The following is a 25,181-nucleotide window of genomic DNA, read 5'->3' as shown; positions in this document are numbered from 1 at the left end:
ATCCATAGCTGGATCAGCCATTTCCCCAAACATAAATCAACACCCCAATAAGATAGGCAACGGTCTTACCCGTTTGCTGGCCAGGTGCGCCTGATCCGGTTCACCTGGGGTGATCCCGCGTTGCGATCTGCAGAATGGTCACCTGGAACCGCTGCATTTGAAGCGGCCAGTTGCATCACTCTGAGTGCCCAGAATCAAGGAGCGCCGTGGGGAAACAGCCGTGGAGAGGTAGCTCATGAGCTGGCCAATCTGATTGCAAAGCAGGCTTCCTGAGCGAACTTGTGGCCGCAGGCAATCAGAGGCTGAGGAGAGGCAGCCAGAGATCAGTTTCGAATTTCCCTCCAATTTGTAGAATAAAGGATTATTTAAGGAACCAATTTAAAGGAACAACAAACTTTTTGGGAAAAAATCACCAATTAAAGATATAATTAAATAATTTGGAGGGGAGATCAATTCTCACAGCCAGTCCAGGTTGGACTGAGTCTGAAACTGGGGAGGAGCCACAAGGGCCCGATGACATCATAAGTGTAGACTCAGTCCGATTGGTTAATGAATGGAGCCTACCCAGTCTGGCTGCTGTCTCTACGATAACAGGAAAATGTTCCAGCCCATTAATGGGACTTCATAATATCGCCACCAGTCTTGCACTCAAGCCCATAGCTCCTGAAACTAATAAATATACAGTCCTCATTTGAAAACTAATGGCCTGGATTATATTGTTAATATATATATAGAAGAGCCGTGGTGGCACAGTGGTTAGAATGGAGTATTGCAGGCAGGCTCTGCCCACAACCAGCAGTTCAATCCTGAACAGCTCAAGGTTGACCCAGCCTTTCATCCTTCCAAGATCAGTAAAATGAGGACCCAGATTGTTGGGGGTCATAGGCTGGCTATGTAAATTGCTTAAGAGAAGGCTGTAAAGCACTATGAAGTGGTATATAAGTCTTACTGCTATTGCTAAAAGGAAGGCTAGTAGCTTTCAGAGGTGCTGTCTTTGGATTGGGAGTACAATAGAGATTATAGAAAGTTTGGGAAATTTACCCAAACATGGAGAATATATGAGAGCTAAAAATGGTGCATAAATATTTTAAATAGTATGGCAACATCTACTATTGGATCTACTGGAGACCTGAAGCGTTTTTTGATCTCTGTAACTTTTTTCTAAATCCTGTAATAGCAAGTTTTTTTAAAAAGAAAAACTGCAAGAGAAGAGGAATGTTTGTAAGGTCAAACTACAATTCCAGTCAAATTCCTAGTAGCAATAAAAATGCATAAGTATCGGGGTTGTCAGGCATGCAATGGTTTTTATCTAATCAAATCACTTCATATTAAATTTGGTACGACATACTTTTTAAAAACAAGAAACTTTTAATTCTTTTTTTTTCCAGAAAGGAAAGGAAAGCACTGCTGTGCGAGTCTGAATCTGAAACAAGGCATTCACTGAAATTAGGACAAAGGGATTAACACATGAAAAAGTTTAGCCCCATAAAACTTTAACGCTATTCTACAAAATTCAGACCCTCCCCAATTCTGACAAAATTCTGTTAATAAAGAAGAAAGGGAGAAGGCTCAAACTGGAGGTGACATAAGACAAATAAGACAATTACTATTCAAGCTTATGGCAGAATCCAAGAGTGTTCCAAAAAGTTATTTTAATGGAAACTGCAGATAAATATTAAAGTGTCTTTAACAATTTCATATATAAGTCATTAAAAAAAAACCTTCTCCCTTTCCCCATGAAAATTAATACTGGTTAAAATCATTATCAAACCATTTTTATCATGTATCTAACTTAAAAAAACAATTTTAATATAAAGAGGTAGATTGAAAAGAAAAAAAACAATTCGCCATTATTCGACATTTTTATTCAATATATTTCCACCCCCCTTACGTTTTTCCCTTTTTCATTTTCAGCGCCAGACATGTCAAGGAGTGACTGCAGTCAACATTTCATTAAAACATTTTACTCTTTGCAAGAGACCCTTCCTCCTCCCCCTTTGACCACCGATCCATTTCATGTGCTTTTCATTTTTTAATCTTCTTCTTCTTCTCTAGATACCACCACCACCACCACAGGGCTGGAGAAAGGGATTGGGAAAGGGAGAAGGAGTCCAGGAGACATAAGAGGAATGCTACAAGCCACAGCAAGAACAAGCTGTTATTTAATTAAAAAAAGGGGGGGGGGAGGAGGCACAAATAATACAGTAATGAGGTTACACAATGAAATCCCACAGCATTACTTGAAGGCTTTGCTCTGTGGCTGACGTCATCACAATGGAAGGCATAAAAAATTGGAGGAACCCAAGGTTGTCAACGATCCAATCTCTAGTCCATTTGGTGAGATGGTGCAAGTAGTCATTTTATGTTAAAAAGTGCCCTACCCCCCCACCTAAATGGCTAGTGGAGAACTGCCCAGCAAAGACAGAAAAAGAGAGAGAGGGAGGGAGGGAGAGAGACAGACAGAGAAAGACAGAGAGAGAGAGACAAAGAGGGAGAGGGAGGGAGAGGGAGAGAGAGAGAGACCATCCATGTAGCTATCTAGAAAAAATGGGTTGTCACTATGGCACATTGTTTAAACACTGGGGAAGGTGCACCACAACGAACTTCTCTCTCTCTGGCTCCATTTCTTCCTCTATATTGTTTACAAATGCTAAGTTCACCTATCTGAACTAGACAGGAAGTGAACTCTTCTGACCAGACCACTACCCTAAATCCCTTTGTCTTGAAATATATACAAGTTGTTTGTAGTGGCTACAGCAATTATGTTTTCCTTGGGGTGCCAGGCTGTGTGGAGGATCTTCTTGTTGAAGTCTAAGCTATCAACGCTTATCTCGTCCTTCTTCCGTTTGCCGCTCGCACAGACTTTGCGGGGTTTCAAAACCGTACGAGGCTTATTGTTTTCCCGAGAGGCTTCTAATGTGACATCCCGCTTGGTGTTTCTATCGAACATTCGGAAGAAGTTGTTGTAGGAGCCAGTCATGACGACACTGTAGACAAAGAGGAGAAAAAGAGATGTTGTGTTTCTGATCCTCGAAACCTTCCGATCATTTGGCCTTTAACCTGTTGCTGGTTGTTTTCATTCAATTGGTGGTACTTGATTTGCACAGATGGTGGATGTGAGGAAGCTACTAGAAATGTTACACTAATCGGACTCCTTTAATTTATCCAGTCTGTTTGATTTAAAACATTTGCAATACATTACTAATTATGACGTACATGTAGAAATAAATGAGTATTTTACATATTTTTGTTGCAAATATAAAATCTCTTTTGGGGGGAAAAAAAACAGGCCCAGGGTTGTCAATTTATATTTTGAAATTCTTCAAAACGGGAATCCCAGATTTAAGAGATTTTGACTACTGACAATTTAATCAAGCAGTTTTTAATCAGGAAAATGGGGGCATAATGATTACGTTTTTCCCCTTCAGTTCCCAATTTCTTTAGACTGAGGTTCTTGCAGGCAGCTAACTAAAAAGCAAATGAATAGTAAAATATAATTTTAAAAATCTGCCAACTGATTTTTATTCTGTGTTAACTGTATCTTTTATATAATTTTGACTTTTTTTCTGTAAGCTGCACATTTCGATAGTGAGATCGGCAATGCTTAAAATAATATATATGTATGTATGTATGTATGTATGTATGTATGTATGTATGTATGCATGCATGCATGCATACATACATACATACACATACATACATACCGGGTGTGTATGTGTAATAAATAAATAAATAAATTTAGATACTGTTGATCTCACTAAGGCAGAAATATTAGCAATTGTATATTAAGTTCTGTTACGGTTTGTTTTTAAAGTTATACACTGCTTTATCAAGGTTAGCCTAAGCAGTGTAAAGAACATCAACTACAACCAATGCAGTAATTATTTATTGTAGGAAGAAAATTGATGTATATTAGGAGAGTGTAAACTGTATTTGCAGGAAGATCCAATCCTTAGGATCCCCAGTTAATAAGATCAGGTAGCATCAATTGCTTCACACAGCATGTAATACTAGACTAAATGAACCAATGATCTGACCTTGGGTTAAGATTATATAACTGCATTCCATTCTGCCTGGATAGCCTAAGATTGGGATCCCTTAATACAATTTCATCTGGAATTCACAAAGCATCAGAGGCCCCAAGCCAAACTTCGAGCAGCTCTCCCTGCTCTTTCCATATGTTAGTAGGTAAATAAAGATTAAATAAACATAGCAAAAAGAAAGAAAAAAACCCAGTCCGTCACAAACAAACAATAGATTATTGCATAAGTTTAAACATAAAACATAAACCAACCCATTTAGATGCTTCACTGGATACCAAAATAACAACAAAAATAATCCAGCTAATTCTTTTATTTGGCTATCCTCTTTTCTTTTCTAATTTCCAAACACAGTGCAAGCATGCAACCAAGTTTCCGAGATATTCAGTTGAAAAAAGTTTTAACTGTCAATTAGTACAAAAATGTTAAAAGGAAGAAAAAGTTGAAACTTGCCTATCCGACCCATTCCAGCAGCACTCAAATTTGTCAAAAATGCAGTCATTTTCATAGAGCGAACAAAGTTTACTTCTGAGGTATTCATGTACCTGGAAATAAAAAACAGACTAGTTTGAATAAGAAATAATATAACAGATTAACAGTTATTAACTGTTTTGAGTTGCCTTTCACAGGAAGAGGCTATAATTTAAGATTGCAAATAATTGTGTGAATATGAAAGTGCACATCATCTAATAATAAAATAACTTTAATTTCTAAATTGCTATTTTTATTCAAGCAAAATGTATCATGCTTCATAAAAGTTTTTCATTAAATTGGATAGTAGCCTCATAACGTCATATCACGCCTTCAGTTATTCAGACTCTATTAGATCATTTTAGGAGATCTCTGAACTTGTCTGATCACTTTTAAGGAACTATTTAAAGAGTTCAAAGAAAGAAAAAAAATCTGATAATCTCAACTGCATACCCTAGATCTGAAATCATGACCAAAAGTATAAATTCATACAGACATACAGTGTATGAAATTATATTTCATTCTTCCAGCATAGATACTTCAGGATGCGTATTTATACAAATGTCAGGATTCAGGATGGTAAACAATGCAAAAATTAAAATTGTTTAAAAGAAACATAAATGTAAGAATTAACATTGCCAGTTGAATAAATGCATTCTCAAATAGTTTTATCAGTTCATGTAAAAAATTCATCCATAAATCATAGCTGAAGCTAGGATCAGCCACCTTTGCAAGAATAGGGCCCATTACAGTATTGCAGACACCAACACACACACACACACACACACACACACACACACACACACACACACAGGTCTTCTTGTATTCGGGCCTTTTCCCATGTAAGATTGAGATTGTCTTGGCAACGGTTTGGCGAGGTCTCACTCGATATATATATTGTTTTCTTTTGTTTTTGTTTTCTTTTGTTTTTGTTTTTAACAATCTTACACGGGAAAAGACCCGAATACAACAAGACCAGCATACCTACATCTGTGAAAATCCACGAAAACAAATACACACACACACACACACACACAGAGGTGAAACTCAAAAAATTAGAATATCATGCAAAAGTTCATTTATTTCAGTAATGCAACTTAAAAGATGAAACTAATATATGAGATAGACTCATTACATGCAAAGCAAGATAGTTCAAGCTGTGATTTGTCATAATTGTGATGATTATGGTTTACAGCTCATGAAAATCCCAAATCCACAATCTCAGAAAATTAGAATATTGTGAAAAGGTGCAATATTCTAGGCTCAAAGTGTCCCACTCTAATCAGCTAATTAAGCCATAACACCTGCAAAGGGTTCCTGAGCATTTAAATGGTCTCTCAGTCTGGTTCAGTAGGAATCACAATCATGGGAAAGACTGCTGACCTGACAGTTGTGCAGAAAACCATCACTGATACCCTCCATAAGGAGGGAAAGCCTCAAAAGGTAATTGCAAAAGAGGTTGGATGTTCCCAAAGTGCTGTATCAAAGCACATTAATAGAAAGTTATGTGGAAGGGAAAAGCGTGGAAGAAAAAAATGCCCAAACAGCAGGGATGACCGCAGCCTGGAGAGGATTGTCAGGAAAAGGCCATTCAAAAGTGTTGGGGACTTTCACAAGGAGTGGACTGAGGCTGGAGTCAGTGCATCAAGAGCCACCACACACAGACGGATCCTGGACATGGGTTTCAAATGTCGTATTCCTCTTGTCAAGTTGCTCCTGAACAACAAACGTCAGAAGCGTCTTACCTGGGCTAAAGAAAAAGAGACCTGGTCTGTTGCTCAGTGGTCCAAAGTCCTCTTTTCTGATGAGAGCAACTTTTGCATCTCATTTGGAAACCATGGACCCAGAGTATGGCGGAAGAATGGAGAGGCACACACTGCAAGATGTTTGAAGTCCAGTGTGAAGTTTCCACAGTCTGTGTTGATTTGGGGAGCCATGTCATCTGCTGGTGTTGGTCCACTGTGCTTCATTAAGTCCAGGGTCAACACAGTTGTCTACCAGGAGATTTTGGAGCACTTCATGCTTCCTTCCGCAGACAAGCTTTATGGGGATGCTGACTTCATTTTCCAGCTGCCCACACTGCCAAAAGCACCAAAACCTGGTTCAATGACCATGGGATTATTGTGCTTGATTGGCCAGCAAACTCGCCTGACCTGAACCCCATAGAGAATCTATGGGGCATTGCCAAGAGAAAGATGGGAGACATGAGACCGAACAATGCAGAAGAGCTGAAGGCCGCTATTGAAGCATCCTGGTCTTCCATAACACCTCAGCAGTGCCACAGGCTGATAGCTTGCATGCCACGTCGCATTGAGGCAGTAATTGCTGCAAAAGGGGCCCAAACCAAGTACTGAGTGCATATGCATGCTTATACTTTTCAGAGGTCCAATATTGTTCTATCTACAATCCTTGTTTTATTGATTGCATGTAATATTCTAATTTTCTGAGATGGTGGATTTGGGGTTTTCATGAGTTGTAAGCCATAATCATCACAATTATGACAAATCACAGCTTGAACTATCTTGCTTCGCATGTAATGAGTTTATCTCATATATTAGTTTCATCTTTTAAGTTGCATTACTGAAATAAATGAACTTTTGCACTATATTCTAATTTTTTGAGTTTCACCTGTATATACACACACACACACCTTAAAAACCTACAACTTCCACAACTTCATCAGAACCTTTGAGAGACGTTCCACAGGAGATTCTGAATTATTTATTTCTTATTTAAACAACATTATTTATTTCTTTATTCAACAAACAAAACATTACATTGCAGAGATAAGGGTGTGCTCTATAGCATCTATATTCACTATTCTACCAAATCTTGACTAAATGTTTTATTAATTGCAAGTTGATTCCCCCAAACTGTCTATCTGTATGGCATACCTGGTACGTTTCCACAGGTCGGTTCTCCATATTTAAATCCCAAATTTTCACAGACAAATAATCTCTAGTCATCATATATCGACCACTATGGCTAAATTTGACATCGGAGATGGAGGAGATGATTTCTGAAAAAAAGGACCGGCTGCTTGGATCTTCTGGTTCCTCAAACACTGCAAGTGAAATATAAGAACATTCATCTCCCAAGCTCACCTTAATGACATGAATATTTCCCTTTTTATGCACATTAATACAGAAAACCTGAAGCATTAACCCTTGGAAGCCAAATCCTTCTGAGATGAAAAATTACCCACCAGAGGTCCAAATAAAACAATTCTGGGGTCAGAAGTAATTTGAGCTCAATTTTCCTTATTCCCATTCCCATGGACCGATAGAAGCAGACCTTGATATATTATATATTTATAAATTATTATCCATAGCCAGGTAACTCATATTTTTTGACTTTCTGCAGTTCAGAAATCCAGTGAAGCAATTAAGTTTTCTAATTATCAGCAGCAAAAGTATTCCAAAAGATATTCCAAAAGAGACTGAAGCCCAACCACTGGATAAATCATCTTTTAGATCAGCGGTCACCAATTCGTGGTCCGTGAGAAAATTTTGGTGGTCCACAGAAAAAGTATTTGCATTTTTTATATTGCACTAAATCAGGGGGTCTTCAAACTACACCCCCTGGGCCAGATATATGCAATGCATGTTTGTGTTGCTGCAGAGAGTCTCCCCCTTTGGGGTCTTTTTGTATGGGTCGGAGGGGGCCAGAAATTCTGACTTGGGGTCTGCTTCAGCCTCCTGGTGTGGAGCTTTGGGCGAAGGCTGGAGGGAAGCGCCGGTGGTGGCAAAGAGCTGGAGGACCTTGTTCCAGTGGGACAGCATCACGGCCTGGAACTAGCTGACCATCTCAGCCTGCTGAACCTCCAGGCGCCGATACCTGGTCTTGCACTCCCGCAGGTCTTCCCTCTGCTTGGAAAGCCTATGCTCATAGTCCTCAGTGAGGTGCTTCTGCTGAGCCTCCTTCTCGGTCAGATCCAATTAGAACTGAGCTATTTTGCCAACCCTTTCTCATGGTGGCTGCTTAGCTCCAACAACTGCTTCCTGTTGGGGCCCTAAGGAGCCTGGGTGGGCAGGGGAGGAGTGGCTGGGAGGGGAGAGCAGAGGCTGGCGAGGCGCCCCTTGATGTGAATGACATTGAGTTGGCCATGCCCACCCAGCCCGTCATTAGGCAGATCATATTAGTGGTCCGCGAGTTTCAAATTATGAATTTAGTGGTCCCTGAGATCTGAAAGGTTGGTGACCCCTATTTTAGACAGAGATATATAAGCACACTGCCGATGTGATGTGTTTTCCTGTGTATGTTCTACCAACAACAAGAAGCAGAAGCTTGGTTTAAGATGGGCATACAGGGTTGTGGGAGTGGATAGTAATGTAGCATCATCTCCTAAAAGATGCTCATGGAATCCAAAAATTGTGCTTGTGGCAAACACAGAGGCACACACATAAAAATAGGTACCTCCTGCATAAAATTTAAGAAGGTGCTAAAACCCTGCAAATCTTTATAGTGATTTTGTGAGATCCTCAAGACAAGAGTTTGCCCCGTTGCACAGCTGGTATTTCTGCCTAAAACGGTTGCTAAATCCTGGAATATGCACCTGCACCCCCAAAATAGATCCATATTGACATTTTCTATTTTTTATCTTCATATCCACCCCAAAGCTTATGGATTAATCACTTTCCTCCTTCTGTTGTCTGATTGTGTGCTTCCTGTATCTGGAGAATTAGAGCATTTTTAAAATTCACTTCCATCCTTCTTAGGTATCTCCATTTGTTTGCTAGCCTGATGTGGAAGTACTTGAGTCAAAGATATTTTAAACGGCTTTGCTTTCGTTTTACAATTGGGGATATAAAGTGAAATGGACTTTCCAGTCTGTTGCTTGACACCAATTTGCTCTGGTGGTAAAACTCAATTAGAAGAGAAAAAAGCTACTCACATTTCGAATGCCTGTCACAGAGGGCTGATGCCCGCATGTCACACAGGCGAATAGTTCCCTTGCTACTGCTGTACACAAAAGTATTGCAGCTGTTTGGGTGGAATTCGGCTGCTGTTATTACCTCCGTCAGCTCTTCCATGTTGGCAGGCTTAATATCTACGATATCTAGAAATTGTTGGCATTAAGGAGTCTTGCATTTTAACACATAAAAGGAGTCCCTGCAAATTTTACTCTGCTAGTTGTTGCTGACTCTAGGGGAAAGTGCTCATCTCAGTTTCAAGGCCGCTGAACTGTCCGAAGACGCTTCCTTCTGTTACTTTCCCATTAAATTGGTACTGTTTATCTACTTGCATTTGCATGCTTTCAAACTGCTAGGTTGGCGGGAGCTGGGGAGAGGATGGGAGCTCACACCATTGTGTGGCATTTGGGTCTTGAACCCAGGCTGCTGGCTTTCCAGCCAAAAAGCCCAGGATCTTAACTGCTGAGCCATCATGCCACCCTATTCTAACCCATACTGGGGACAAAATAAATTGCTAGAAAGCATCACTCTTTGGGGCAAGAGATTGGGTAAAAGTAGTTATTAGACTACATAGACAGTTGGAACTGGGTTCTTTGAGGGTGTAAATCTCAATTCCATCAATTTTACCTTTTGGGAAAAGGACTCTCTCACCCATTTTTACATAGAGGAAGAAAGATAAAAGGTAGACTTCAGTGCCTATATTCACACAGTCATATTTTCTTGGCTGAAGTTTTATAGCGATTTTCCAATGTTCTCTTCATCATCCTTATAGTTTATACCTATACCTTTCCCCATCTTGTCTGCAGCCTCAGGATCTTCCAGTGGTTTCCTATCCAAGGACTATTCAGGCCTGACCTGCCCAGCTTTTACAGTATCAGCCAAAGTTGACTAGGTGCTACCATGCACTGTAAACCAGAGAGGAATTACGGTATTGTAATTAATTATTCTTCACATGCAAACAATAAAGATTGATGCTACCTTATTGCTCTTAGCGGGGATCTGGATTCCAAAACTCTGCTTATGCAGTATACATATAAGAAACATGGGTTATGTTATAAAATAATCGAAGCATAGCTAAAGGGATAACTTCTACCATCACCTAGGGCAGTGATGGCTAACCTTTTGTTGCTGGTTGCCACAAATGCAAGGGCATGCGCGCAATAGCATACGTGCGTGCTGGCACCCATAATGCGAAGTGTGCCTCTACATGCATATGCGCGCACAATCCCCACACACGCTCCCCCCCACACACACGCCGCACTACTTGGCTCCAAGCTAACCTTGGTATTTCCTACAGGGGACCAGGGGTGGTTGTTTTCACCCTCCCTGGGCTTCCGGAAAGCTTCCAGAACCTGGGGAGGGCAAAAAACGGGCACAATGGGCCAACTGGAAGTTCAGAAATGCTCCATTTCCGGCTTCCGGGGGCTCTAGGAGGCCAGGGAAGGCCGTTTTCACCCTCCCCGGGCTTCCGGAAAGCTTCCAGAGCCTGGGGAGGGCAAAAAACAGGCACAATGGGCCAACTGGAAGTTCAGAAATGATCAATTTCTGGCTTCTGGGGGGCTAGGGGAGGCTGTTTTTACCCTCCCCAGGCTTGCCTGAAGCCTGGGGAGGGCAAAAACATCCTCCCTGGCCCTCCTAAACACTGAAAATCAGCTGGCTGGCATGCGTATGCACGCTGGGGCTGATGGCTTGCATGCCAGCAGATATGGCTCGGGGTGCCACCTGTGGCATAGGTTCATCGTCAGGGACCTAGGTTTTCTATAGGGTCCACATGACTTGCTCTCAACTTGACATTTTGGAAAAGCTGTTAAAGATATCAGAAGTGAATTTATAAATTGCATTTAATTAAAACTGTTTTCATTCATTGGACATTCAGAGTTACCTTGTAAGGGAGATGGGTGGCATAAAAATGTAATAAATAAAATAAATTCATTGTCTCTATGTTGAAATCAATGAAACCGAAGTGTCCAATTCCCAGAATATATTTGTAGTCTCCTCAGATTTTCCAAGATTGATTGAATGAATGAATGAATTTCCAGATGCATGGAACCTATCACTTGTGATGATAACGTAGCACTGAGGAGTAGGAAAATGTATAGACTCAGGTCCTGCACATTCTGATCTTCAGCCCAGCTGAACACACACACACACACACACACACACACACACACACACACACAGAATAAAAAGATACTAAAACTTCTGTCTGTGATTTCTAGATGCCACAAATTAATCCTCAAGTCATCCGCAGACAAGTATGTTTCATAATCACTATTGATGGAGATAGAATTGATGTGATACGTGTGAGCATTGGCAAATATTCTTCGAGGGCTGGCTTCCACCATGAGATCCATGGGTCTAAATACTGGCACCTGTAAACCAAAGGATTGGGGAAAAAATGTGAGCAATTATAGAAAAATCTGTCGGGGAAGAGCAGGAAAAACTGGGGGCGAAGTTAAACATGTCATTAGTTTAGAATCATTATATTGGCAAAAGCAATCCAAGCCCACCCCACCCCCCTTTGAATTCTGTTAACCCTTAGCTGGGGCCGATTCAGATTGAATTTTAGTTGACAAGATTCTTGTGCATATGCTTGACTATTAAATCCTTCTGAATTGCAACTTAATGCACTCTCTTTATCCTTTGTATCTGATATCAGTTCAGTATCAACAAATTAAAAGGGGGGGGGGGGAATCAAGATCTCCCTATATGGAAACATCAGAATGGGTTGGAGTGTTAAAAACCAAGCAAAAGCAGAACCAGGGAATACAACCCATCCATACTCTGATGCCCAGGCCTGTGTTACTCACCCGTAAAGTAGTGACTGTAGTGGGGTCTCTATACCGTCCATCTTCTTCTTTTAAGTTGTAGCCTTCTGGCCGTTTATCTCTTTCACTGATTTTCCATAGTTTTATTGTTTTGTCTGAAACACATTAAGGTAACGTGGGCTGTTGAGGACCTCCAGCTCTTTGCCAGCAGAACTGATTTCAGAATACATAATGCGATTCATGCCTTATAAGAACCATGGTGGATATTTGGTGTGGTTAGAAATAACTACCGATAACAGGGTTGCTTTTTTTTGGAACTTACTACCCCGGTGGCAGTTCAGAGCCTTTTCTGTGACCGTTAATTCCAGACACACTTTCAGTTGTTGGATAGTTTGCACTTTTAACTTGCCTTGGCAGTGCCATTTCAAGAGATGCCTCCAGGTCTCCAAATGAAATGAAACAAAAACCCCAAGTTCTCGGGTGGGATTTCAGCAATATTAGACAATGGCTTTAGCACGTTAGAAAATTCTCAGTTTCAACAAAGGCCCCTGGGATTTGAAAAGGATTGCCAGGACAAAAGGCATCAACCTCTCAGAGCTTTGCAAAACGCAAGAGACCAAAACCCCTGATTTTTGGTGCTTGGGACATAAAATGTCAACTCTGTGGAGGCAGAGCAAACCAGGAGGTTATTTAAGTTACAGGTAGTTCTCAAATTATAACCGTTGGCTCAGCGACTATTCAAGGTTGCACTGGAAAAAAAAAAGGAACTTCTAACTAGTCCTCCTGGGAGTATCACAACATCCCTATGGTCATGTGATCAAAATTTGCATGCTTGGTAAGTGGCATGTGTTTACGAGAGTTGCAGCATCCCAAAGTCATGTGAGATGACTTCCGACAAATGCAAGACAATGGGGAAGCTGGATTTGCTTAACAACTATGTGGTTCACTGAACAATTGCAGTAATTCACTCAACAGCTATGGGGGGAAAAAGTTTGTAATATTAGGTATGATTCCCTTAACAACAGAAATTCCGGCCCCAATTCTGGTTGTTAGTCAAGAACTACACAAACTCAATGTCCATGATGGCACTTGTGCCGGAAGTGACACGCAGAGCTGCCTCTCTGGGCAAGTCAGCCGTCGTCTGTTGCTCTTCTGGATTCTGGCATGCGTATGGGCCTGTATATACCGCTAGGTTCACATTATACAAACTCTAACCCTATGTCCGTAATGGTGAACGTATGGCACATGAGCCGGAAGTGGCATGCAGAGCCATCTCTCTGGGCACGTCAGCTGTTGCTCTGGGGCTGGTTTCTGGCATGCGCACCAGCCAATTGGTCTTCGTCCACACATGCGTGCCAGAAACCACCAGACCAGGTGACCGGCACGTATGTGTGCATCAGGGAATTGCTCTTCTGATTTCCAGCGCTCCCACATTTGCATGCCGGGGAGCTGTTTTTCAGGTCTCCCATGCGCCCCCAACCCCGCACTCCCGTTTCGGCACTCAGTGCCAAAAAGGTTCACCAACACTGCCTTGTGTTAAGAAAATATACAGTAGCTATTATGTTTTTGTAATATTCCATACCCAAACAAATAAGCTATACTACAGCTGGATTTCCCATCATTTTTGGAATCACCAAGTACTAAATCCTATTTTAATTTAACTGAATAAATTGTGCCAACTCAACCATGCTCTAGGCCAGGGGTGTCCAAACTTGGGAACTTTAAGACTTGTGGACTTCAACTCCCAGAATTCCCCAGCCAGCCATGCTGGCTGGGGAATTCTGGGAGTTGAAGTCCACAAGTCTTAAAGTTCCCAAGTTTGGACACCCCTGCTCTAGGCTCATTGGGGCATCTTCCCTTAATCTTGGAGCCTTCTAGATGAAATGGACTTCAACTCCCATGATCTCCAGCTAGGGAATCTGGGAATCAAAATCCATCCCATCAGGAAAGTACTAGGAGAAAGGCATCTAATAGTTAGTTAAAGGGGATTATAAAGTTTATGCCGAAAGCTTTGCAGAAGAGCTTAAGCTGATAGCTAAACAAGTGTAGTCTTGTTTACACCCCTTACTTAATGCATCCTGCAGAAAAGCTGATTTCTGCCCATATAGCAAAACCCTTTTTGAATTTTCAAAATTCACAGAAGAGGAACTTAAGAAGGGGTGACTTGGATGTGTTGTGAAGAATAAACCAGGAACCAAAGGACAGTAGTCACAGGGAAACCTGGTTTAAAAAAGTAGCAGTCGTGAATGAATGCAAAATAAGAGATGAATTTTGGTTAGAGGGATGAACAAAAAGTATTCTAGTTTTTCTAATTCAAAATATAAACGCACAATAGAGTTACACTTTTAGGTTTGCTTCGAGGCAGGATTGCTTGGAAGGAAAAGGACTAATACTATTCACATCTTTTCAAAGGCTGCTCCAATTCTCAGGAAGCAAGGATGAAAGAGGGGCAACGAGAACAGGTCAGAAAGTGCAAAGAAGAACAAAACAAAAATGTTACAGGAGCAGTAAGAATACAGCAAGAACCTTATCTGATTGGTTATCATTTTTACATTACTCCTATCCTGTAAGCTCTGAGAACCTAAAACAACAACAACACAGAATTCAAACTCTATAACTTTCAAAATAATAATAGTACTCTACATCAGCGGTCACCAACTGGTGGTCTGAGAGAAAATTTTGGTGATCCGCAGAAAAATTATTTGCATTTGCACTAAATTAGTGCAATATTCAAACTACGTTCCCTGGGCTGGATACATTTAATGAACATTTGTGTTGTTGCAGTGTCTCCCCCCCCCAAGGGTCTTTTTGTGTGGGTTGGAGGGGGGCATAAATTCGGACTTGGGGACTGCTTCAGCCTCCTGGTGTGGGGCTTCGGGCAAAAGCTGGAGGGAAAGAGCCAGAGGGCCTTGTTCCAATGGGACTGCATCATGGGCTGGAACTGGCTGACCATCTCAGCCTGCTGAGCCTCCAGGCGCCGGTACCTGACCTTGCACTCCCGCAGGTCTTCCTTCTGCTTGGAAAGCCTAGGCTCCTAGTCCTCAGTGAGGGGCTTCTGCTGAGCCTCCTTCTCAGTCAGATCCTATTTGAACTGAGCTAGACATTTTGCCAACTCTTTCTCATGGTGGCTGCTTAGCTCCAACAACTGTTGGGACCCTAAGGAGCCTGGGCAGGCAGATGGTTGGGGAGGGGCAAGTAAAGGCCGGCAAGGTGCCCTTTGATGTGAGTGACATTGAGTTGGCCACACTCACCCAGTCACATGACTACCTAGCCACGCCCGCTCAGTCGGTCATTAGGCATGTCCTACCACACACTTCCCTGCGACCGATTCGCTCTCACAGGGAAGGACTCCTCCGGGTGCCGTCCACTAAGCAATGCCAACGGGCGGCGCCTAGGAGTAGAGCCTTCTCTGTGATGGGCCCAACCCTCTGGAATGACCTCCCCCCCGATATCAGAACCACCACCGACTTCCGCTCCTTTCGACAAAAACTGAAGACTCACCTGTTCCGTTTAGCTGGCCTGGCCCATTTATAGTTTTATTCTACCTCCTGGCAGATATTTTAATTGGGTATTTTTAGGGTATTTAAATATTGCTTTTAACTACTTTACTGCAGATATGTACAGTTTCTTATTGCCTCCTCTTTGTGTTTGTATTTTCTATTTATTGATGTGTTTTTATTTGACTGTACACCGCCCCGAGTCCCTTTGGGGAGAGGGGGCGGTATAAAAATCTAAATAAAAGTAAAGTAAAAGTAAAGGCAGATCATATTAGTGGTCCGCAGGATTTCAAATTTAGTGGTCCCGGAGATCCGAAAGACTGCTGACCCCTGCTCTATATAGAGGCAGTTCTACCACATGGTTCCAGGAAGCCACTTGAAAAATCTTGTAACATCAGTGTCAGGAATGATAATTTGCAAGACAGGTTTTTAAGGATGGGCTGGGCAACTATGGTCCCTTTATAAGCTGTGGATCTCAACTCCTAGAATTCCTGAGCCAGGAGGCTGAGTATTCCAGAGAATGCTGGGTACCCCGGAGCATGTTGGCTCTGGAATTCTGGGAGTTGAAGGGGCCATAATTGCCCATTTCCTCTTCTGGGACAAAGATAGCCTTGGGAAACTTGGTTTAATAAAAGCCAATCATCAAGAGTTATCAAAGAAAGTCTTACCATTCGTAGACAATAAAAATTGAGCAGCGTTTTTCTGGGGTAACCACCTAATTTTGTTGATCTTTTCTTCAATTTCTAAGCTTTTCAAGTAGTCAAACTCTGGCTCGTGGCTTTGGAAGGTACTGTAAACATTGTATTCACCTCTGGTGTGAGACTGTAGTTTGTTCTGAAAGACAGTTAAAAAAAAAAGGATGAGAAAAATTCAATGAACAACAACTGTAGTTCACTCTTTCTATTGTGCAATAGGGGCTGTAGCTCAGCACAACGGGAAAGCACCATGTACTACATAGGACAGCGATGGCGAACCTTTTTTGGCTCGCGTGCCACAAGTGGGGGGAGCGCGGGGGGGGGTGTCGGGCCACACCCATAATGCAATGCATGACCCCCGAGTGCGCATGCATGCACAACAGGTGCTCCCCCCATTTTTACATGCTTTTTTCGCCCTCCCCAGGCTCCAGAGGCTTTATAGGATTGTCCGGAGGCTTCCCTGATGCCTTCGGAGCGCTCAAAATGACCCTCCGAGCAAACCGGAACTCACTTCTGGTTTGCTCGGAGGGTCGTTTTAAGCATTCCGAAGGCTTCAGGGAAGCCTCCGGATGGTCCCTGAAGCCTCCGGAGGGCCTCCGGGGAGCGGGGGCTCTTTTCGCCATCCCCAGGCTCCTATAAAGCCTCTGGAGCCTGGCGAGGGCAAAAAATGGCATGCACGCTTGCCAGCTGACAGGGCAGCGCCTCGCATGCCCTGACAAATGGCTCCGCGTGCCACCTGTGGTGGTTCGCCATCACTGACATAGGATGTGGACTCCCGTTCTGCCTGTGTCCATCATTGAGTTGAGAATGATGAGAATTCAAGGGAATTAGAATCAATTCAAACATGAATCATTTAAGGGGCTGCCAAAGATTTAGTTGATCAACTGCCTTTTGATAACATTTGAAGTTATTAGCATATGAATCCAATGTCTCTGGGGAGAAAAGAAGACACTTTAAGGCACTTAACTAATGATTGTAATTTGTCTAATCAGCTGGGTAAACATTGCAATTTAACTCTGCCTGATGAATATCCCATAACTGGGGTGGGGGAGGGGGTGTCGTACTCTCCTGGAGCATCAAAGACTAAATGTTCAGGGCAAGGTTCTTTAAATAATTATCTGTTCTTTGTTATGCCAGGTTCTTTTTAAAAAGAAGGAAGGACGGGGGTGGGTCAAAACCTTAGTTACCACTTTACAACTTCAAAGGTTGCTATCTTTGAGAAATTTTGACGTACTGTCCACCCATTCCTCTCACCTTTTGTGAAGTGGGTTAGACAGAGGGTGGACTAGCTCAAAATCATGTGCCTAAGAAAGGATTAAGTTTGGGGTTATCGCACCCTTATCCGAATGTTATAAGCTGCTCCTCAGGCACAGAAAGAGATAGAACTATACAAAAATAAGCACAGATTGAATATACCACCCTATGCAGGACTTTCGATATCTCAGACATTAGGGAAAATAACAGAGGCACAAAGAGGTGGGCAAACCCACTCCGGCTTCAGTGTGACCCACTGCTTGTAAAAACCTGCGTGAATTTAGAACTGAAAATCTGCAAAAGTCCCAGTTGCCGATGCATTTATAACACGGGTGCACAAAGATTGAAGAAATGCTGCATTTCACAGGTTTCCTGGTTGCGTCTCAAAGCAAAGCTCCAGTAATTAGAGTGGCCTCCTGTTTGTGTGCCTCTTCCACTTCTTTCTGTAAGCTACAAGAAGTGCCAGACAGGGGGTCAAAGTGCAGCACCACCTCTCCTCTCTTTGCCTCGTTGAGCAGGACTTCCCTTAAAGGAGATTTATTAAGCATGAGCAACCAATCCTTATTAAAGATTAGTTGCCCTTTTTATTAGAAGGGCATTTGAACAACAACATCATAATTACTTCCAAGTGTTTAATAACAGGATGAAAGAGGAAACACTTCTTGGAAGACGTTAATATCAGCCCAGATGTTCGTAGAAGCCATGCCAGATTCAAATGATCAGTATTTAAGTCTCAAATCATCGGAAGGATGCCAGGCTAGCAAAATCTGAGTTGGGGTATCCCTGTTGTATTGTATCAAACGGCTTGCATTATTCATTAGTGTTTCTCTCCCCCCCTAATGAAACGTCTTGGCACTTACTTGCCAAGTCTATTATGGTGGTAACCATCTAGGTGTCAAGCTCAAGGCCCAGGGCCGGCCCACGGAGTACTTAGATCTGGCCCGCAGAACCACCCTGGAAACAATGAAGGAACAATGAAGCCCACGATGCTTGTGCAGCTCAAGCTCTGTTTTCACTGGCAGAGGGTTGCAGGAGACCCTGGCAGTCGAAAATGGAGCTCGGGAGCCTGTATTCGCTGGCAAAGCACTCGGGCCACCATAGGCGCCCCCGAGAAGAGTGACATCGAGCTGGCCACACCCACCCTGGCCACGCCTACCCACCCACCCCTCCCCCAAGGTCAAACACAACCCTGATGTGGCCCTCAATGAAATTGAGTTTGACACCCCTGATCTAGATTCAGGCATAACTTATAATAGAAGTGGAAGATGATGATCTTCTGAGCTTCTTTTCTAAGCCAGAGGACACCATCCGTGTTGGCATGCTAAGCTGAATTCCCAGCCAGACTAGTTAACATTTTATTGGCATGAATCTCACTGACGTGATCAGCGATCAGTCATTTCCTGCCTAGCAGGTCATACAGCCTTGCCACGTTCTAATCCAAACAAGCTCAGTGGTCAATGCCATTACAGGTCTGGTGGCATCTGGAGCAGCTTTGCAGATGGTCCTCAACTGTCTTGGGTGTCGTATGCGCTGAAAGGCGGCATAGGTAATTCTCAACTTATGACCAGACTGGAGTCCAAAGTTACAGTGGTAAATTGTGGTGGTCATTGAGCGAGTCACCATGTGACTGTGTCCGATTGGATGATCATTTTTGCAATGGGAATTAAGCAAACACCGCATTCATTAAGCAAACCCATTGTACTCAATGGGCATTTTTGTCCCAGAAACTAGAAGGAAACACTAACTTCTGGCAAACAATGTAAATCATGGTCAGATGATTGAGGGATGCTGCAAATGGTCATAACTGCAGGCCACTCATCAAGCAACCAAAACGTGATTATGAGACCATGCCAGATTTTTTTTTGGGGGGGTGCAGCTGTCAGAACTTGAAAACCATGTCGTAAGTAGGTCCATCAAAACCATGTTGTAACTTCAGTTAGTTGCTAAATGACAGGTTGAGGACTACCTGTGGTTCAACCAGACTCAGCCTGCCTGCCCCAAATTGGATCTCAGTTCCCAGAATTCTTGGCAATGCAATCCTGGCTGGTCTTGGTTCTCAGGGCCACCCAAGTTGAGGAACTAATTTAGGATGCTGCCTAATGCCAAGACCATTTAGCATAGCTCTTTATTTATTTACGGTCATAGATCAAAATAAGCCCTGGATAATTAAATATCTACCTCTTCCCTATTATCCTGATTCAGGGTGCATAAATCGCCCACTTACATCTGTAACAGGGAGTCTATTTTTCAAGGGTAAATGCCGCCCCCGAAATCAGTGGATTTTCAGTGATTCTTCAGGCAAAGGAAGGAAAAGGGGGGAAAAGTAGTTGAGGAATTTGGGGATCATAAGTTTCCACTTTTCTGCCTTTGGGGGTGTTTCAAATATTATTTAAAGACCAAAAAATGGTTGCTAAGTTTATGACACGGTACCATTGTCATAGCTCTTATTTTTCTTAAAAAGCAAGAATTTCCACTGCTGAATTTCATTGAACAGTTCTGACCAGCCAATCTCCCAAGGAAAGCTCACAAGGTACCATTTTAGAATCAAAATCAGAAAATATTTACTGTATTAATGATAGATCATAACTTACAGCAACAGGGATGTTAATTAATATAACCTAAGTAGCAATGTAAATGTCTAAGAAAGAAACACTAAATAAAAATGCTGAATAATTCTATTAATAAAGCGTTTTATTATAATTTAAACAGCAAGTCGATGGTTTAAATAAAAGAATTGCCAAGAACAAAGGAAGCAATATGTTAAATCGTGGAAGGAAGTTCTGGTAGAAATTCCTTCCCCTCCTCCACCCTATTAAGAGGGTTTAAATTTACCGTGAATGGTACAAAGGGAGACAGTGAAAAATTTACAACAAAGTGAAGGGCTTGAATAGGCTTTGTATAACAAAAGACCTCCCCTCTGACATCATCCTTAAAACAAGAAAAAAGTCAGCAAAAGTGGCCCTGATAATTTTCTGGAAAGCTCTGAAGACATGATTCTGTCAACAGGCCAACTTGGGGACACCAGGTTTACACAAAGCCAGTCAAGTGGTTGGTGCCAATCAAGTGCTTGGTATATTGTGTGCTGCTGCTGGTGGGGGAAGGGAGATGGGGCTTTATGGATTCTTCCCTTGTGAAATGCTAAATTTTTAAGCCATCACCAGAATTGGGTGGCCATACACATTTATTTAATAAATAAAGTAACAGAATAACAGAGTTGGAAGTTATCTTGGAAGTCTTCTAGTCCAACCCCCTGCTCAAGCAGGAATCCTACACCATATAATAATAATAATAATAATAATAATAATAATAATAATAATAATAATAATAATAATAATAATAATAATAATAATAATAATAATAACAACAACAACAACAACTATTATTATTATTATTATTATTATTATTATTATTATTATTATTATTATTATTATTATTATTATTATTTGATTAGCCGCAACCCTCTCCCGAAGGACTCGGGGCGGCGTACAATCAAAACAAATAAAAATACACATAAGACAAACATATATACAAAAAGAACAGAGACATATACATATGTGCATGGAGGAGAGTTGACTTATAAGTGAAAGACAATTAAAAACACAATTTAAAATCCCCTTAAATAAAATTACGAAATTAAAAAACCCATCAGGAGCGATACGAAGTTATGGTTGAGCCAGGCCAGCTATTTGGAAAAGGTGGGTCTTGAGCTTGACACGGAAGGAGCGGAGGTCAGTAGTGGTCCTAATATCCTAATATTTCAGACAACATGTATAAAAATTAAAAGTAAGTGTAAATACTTCAGCTAAGTACCAATTGGGCACTCACACCCCTGTGAAAGGTGGTGAATAAATAGGAATCCTATTGTTGGCATTGCTTTAATCTGAAGACAATGATAGCTTTGAAGGATTTCACACATTCTGAGATCAAGGCACAGAAGATAAAATTTAAATCAAGATTAGTGACAAATCCAGGTAGCATCTCAGTTGTGAAAGTCAGGAAGAGCAAAGGTGATAACTAGTCCTCCATAGATTTGGGAAGACAGAACAGATTGGTGAGAGACTATGCTCTCCATAGACTAAGGTCAATGCCAGAAGATACTTAGATTTTTATTGCAGTATTTATTAATAAGTGAATTTATCATCACTTCAAATAACCTCAAGGAGAAAGGGTGAAGGCAAAAGTTTAATCCCCAGGGGTATTATCCGCACGCCATAAATGGGAAAATTTGGCTTGTTCAAACTAACAAACATCTCTAGTCTATATATTCCAAGTACGGACGCTTTTATGGATAATCTTGTTTGAACATCATTACAATATGGATACATCTGCTGCAAGCATCCAACATTATCCCCTCTGTTAAATAATCTACTTGCTTTAAGATGGAGACAGAAATAAGCTCAAATTAGGTTTTAAGATGGGTGCCCCTCTATTCCCAACTGACCACTATCACTGCCTTACCTATCTGCAGTCCTCAGCATATTCAACAAAATTCACATTGATGATGATGTGACCTAGTTTGGATAATGAAATGTCTTCAAGAAAACAACCAAGCTCAGAGACCATCAAGGATTCTTCATTTCAAGCCCTGAGCTACAAATATTCTCCTTTATTGGTATCTACATTACAATTCAGGTATGAAATCTCAATTAGCATTCAAGAAACAGCTGGAGTTAGTGTTGCATCTGAACCTTAAAAGTGTTTCCAGTAACTGGGTTAAGGATTGATCCTTGGTGTCTTGGGATATTATCCAGATATCCTGGATGCCCCCAGGCCAGAACCAGCATAATAACTAATATTCTTTTTGTCATTTTACAGGTTAAAAGAGAAATATGGGGTAGGCTAATTATATTGAGTGACTTGTCCCCAGCACTGTGACCACAAGGTGGCACTAGAAGATTACTTTAAGTCTATGTGAAGGACAAACTCAGAATAGAATAGAATTCTTTAGTGGCCAAGTGTGATTGGACACACAAGGAATTTGTCTTTGGTGCCTATGCTCTCAGTGTACATAAGGAAAATAAAAATACATTCATCAAGAATAAAAAGATCCAACACTTAATGCTAGTCAAGGTTACTAATAAGCTATCAAATCGTACTAGGAAACAATAAAAACAATATAAATTGAAAGATACAAGCAACACGGTTATAGTCGTTAGTGGGGAGAGATAGATACTAGGAAGGAAGAGAAGAATAATAGTAATACATTCTTAGTAAATTATTGACAATGTTGTAGGAATTAGTTGTTAAGCAGAGTGATGGCATTCGGGGGGAAAACTGTCCTTGTGTCTATTTATTCTGATGTGCAGTGCTCTATAGCGTCGTTTTGAGGGTAGGAGTTGAAACAATTTATGTCCAGGGTTAGGGTTATGTGAGGGGTCTGTAGATATTTCCACAGTCCTCTTTTGGACTCGTGCAGTATACATGTCCTCAATGGAAGGCAGGTTGATAGCAATTGTTTTATCTGCAGTTCTAATTACACGTTGAAGTCTGTGTCTGTCTTGTTTGGTTGCAGAGGCAAATCAGACAGTTATAGGAGGTGCAATGAAACTTCCCCACTCCTAAGAAGTCTATACAGCACATAAAATAAAATACTTCCCAGTATTTCTTTCAGAAGAATGTATCAATTAATAAACACAGAGTGCCTGATGTCATGTCAAATTGAACATTTTTAAATTAAATCTATAAACAACAGAATGGTTATCTATTGTTTCCTTACACACACAAACAATCTTACAATATTAAATCCTCTCTGTTACAAGATCTATTGTTCGGCTATTTACGTTTTCCTGAAAGAACGCAAGCAAATTATCTTCAGGTATTGTACCTGGAAAATCAAAAGTATGAACGGTTCATATCGTCCTTCTAACAAGAGAGCAAATGCATCATATCGTTTTGGGCTTAATGGGTGAGACATGAGTGGTATTCAGGAAGGGGACTGCCTTCATTAAGTTCCATGCCCAACGTCACTGTGGCCTCCTCAAGCAGATGAAAGATAGATCTAGCTCCTGGATCAGAACCAGTTTCCTATCCTTACTGCATTATCTGGCTCTCCATGGAGAATGTCCACTATCGTAACAGTATTAAACTTAGCATTTCCCATGCGTTTTCCAAAGTACAACCTGGAATGTAAGACTTCACTGAGATACCCAGAGAATTTAAGAACCAGATGTAAGAGAAGAGCAGGCTGGGGGCAAAGTTAAACAAGATTAATGTCAAGAGCCAAGGGTCAGGACCTTGGGTTAAGTTGCAGCACAGAATATTTATTCAAACCTATACACAAGGATGGTACAATGGTCGGCACTAAATTGGCACTAGATAAGGGTCAACGGATTCAAGAAAGGGTGGACTTGGATCATTTATAATAACGTAAGGACTCTAAGCTGATGACATCTTTAACTCCGCCCTCCAATTGTGCTCTTCTTCTACCCCAGAAGAGGACATGCAAATCATCTGACCTCTCTGGATATCACTGAGTAGCAAGTCCTTCCCTAAGCTCTACCGCTTGAACCTCAGGGGAAGGAAGGATGTCAACAAGAAGCTCTCTGCACAGGCAAAGAGCTTCTATAATCTAGCCACTCTATCTTCTGGATGGGAAAGTTTTCTGGGAGAAGGCAGCTAGTTCCTCATGGTTCTACTTGCTTTGTAACTTTAAATAGTACACAGTCCCCAACTTACATCCACAATTGGGACCAGAATTTCCACAGCTACGCAAGGAGATTGTTAAGTGAGATGCTCTCAATTTTATGTTCTTTTTTTTTTGCAATCACTGCTGATATTCAGTGATTCATGAATCTGGCTTCCTCCGTTGCCTTTGCTTGTTGGAAGCTAGCTGGGAAGGTTGCATATAATGCAGGATGCTGCAACTATCATAAATAGCACTGGAATTTTGATCACCTGACTGTAGGGATGCTGTGGTGGTCATAAGTATGAGAACTGGTCACTTTCAGTGCCATTTTAATTTGAATAGTTGCTAAAAGAATGGTTGCAAACTGACACCTATCTCTGCAACCCAGATTAAAATAAACTAATTCAAGGGCTTTTCGTTCCTGACACATCAGGGAAGCTAGACATTTTTAGACTAAATCTGAAAACAGAGGGACTCTTAATGAAAAAGATGCATTTTAATTCAAATATTTTCAGATGAGCACTACGAAGAATGAACATAAAAATATTTATTAAGAGGTTTGCAGGCATATCTGAGAGGGACGCAGTAGCTCAGTGGCTAAGACGCTGAGCTTGTCGATCAGAAAGGTCAGCAGTTCAGCGGTTCGAATCCCTCGTGCCATATAACGGAGTGAGCTCCCGTTACTTGTCCCAGCTTCTACCAACCTAGCAGTTCGAAAGCATGTAAAAATGCACGAAGAAAAAATAGGAACCACCTTTAGTGCAAAGATAACAGCATTCCGTGCACTTTCTGTGCGTTTAGTCATGCCGGCAACATGACCACGAAGACCTTTGGTCTTTGGACAGCGCTGGCTCTTCGGCTTTGAAACGGAGATGACCTCCGCCCCCTAGAGTTGGGACTGACTAGCACAAGAAGAAC

General features: G+C 41.5%; 1 protein-coding gene across 2 annotated transcripts in view; it reads right to left on the bottom strand.

Annotated features, from left to right (window-relative positions):
* Window positions 1-1,848: 1,848 nt before the first annotated feature.
* PPP2R2A (protein phosphatase 2 regulatory subunit Balpha) overlaps window positions 1,849-25,181 on the bottom strand; it is a 78,065-nt gene continuing 54,732 nt past the window's right edge. For both annotated transcript variants that reach the window (XM_081960795.1, XM_081960794.1), the window contains exons 4-10: window positions 16,358-16,523; window positions 12,235-12,347; window positions 11,619-11,796; window positions 9,406-9,570; window positions 7,406-7,575; window positions 4,494-4,585; window positions 1,849-2,987 (exon numbers count right to left, since the gene is read on the bottom strand). In XM_081960795.1, the coding sequence (XP_081816921.1) occupies window positions 2,708-2,987; window positions 4,494-4,585; window positions 7,406-7,575; window positions 9,406-9,570; window positions 11,619-11,796; window positions 12,235-12,347; window positions 16,358-16,523 (1,164 nt within the window). In that variant the 3' untranslated portion in view covers window positions 1,849-2,707. The remainder of the gene's footprint in view (window positions 2,988-4,493; window positions 4,586-7,405; window positions 7,576-9,405; window positions 9,571-11,618; window positions 11,797-12,234; window positions 12,348-16,357; window positions 16,524-25,181) is intronic.

This window comes from Natrix helvetica (genome assembly GCF_964273705.1).
Source record: "Natrix helvetica genome assembly, chromosome: 8".
In the NCBI taxonomy this organism is placed as follows: domain Eukaryota; kingdom Metazoa; phylum Chordata; class Lepidosauria; order Squamata; family Natricidae; genus Natrix; species Natrix helvetica.
This window is presented reverse-complemented; position numbering and strand designations above follow the sequence as displayed.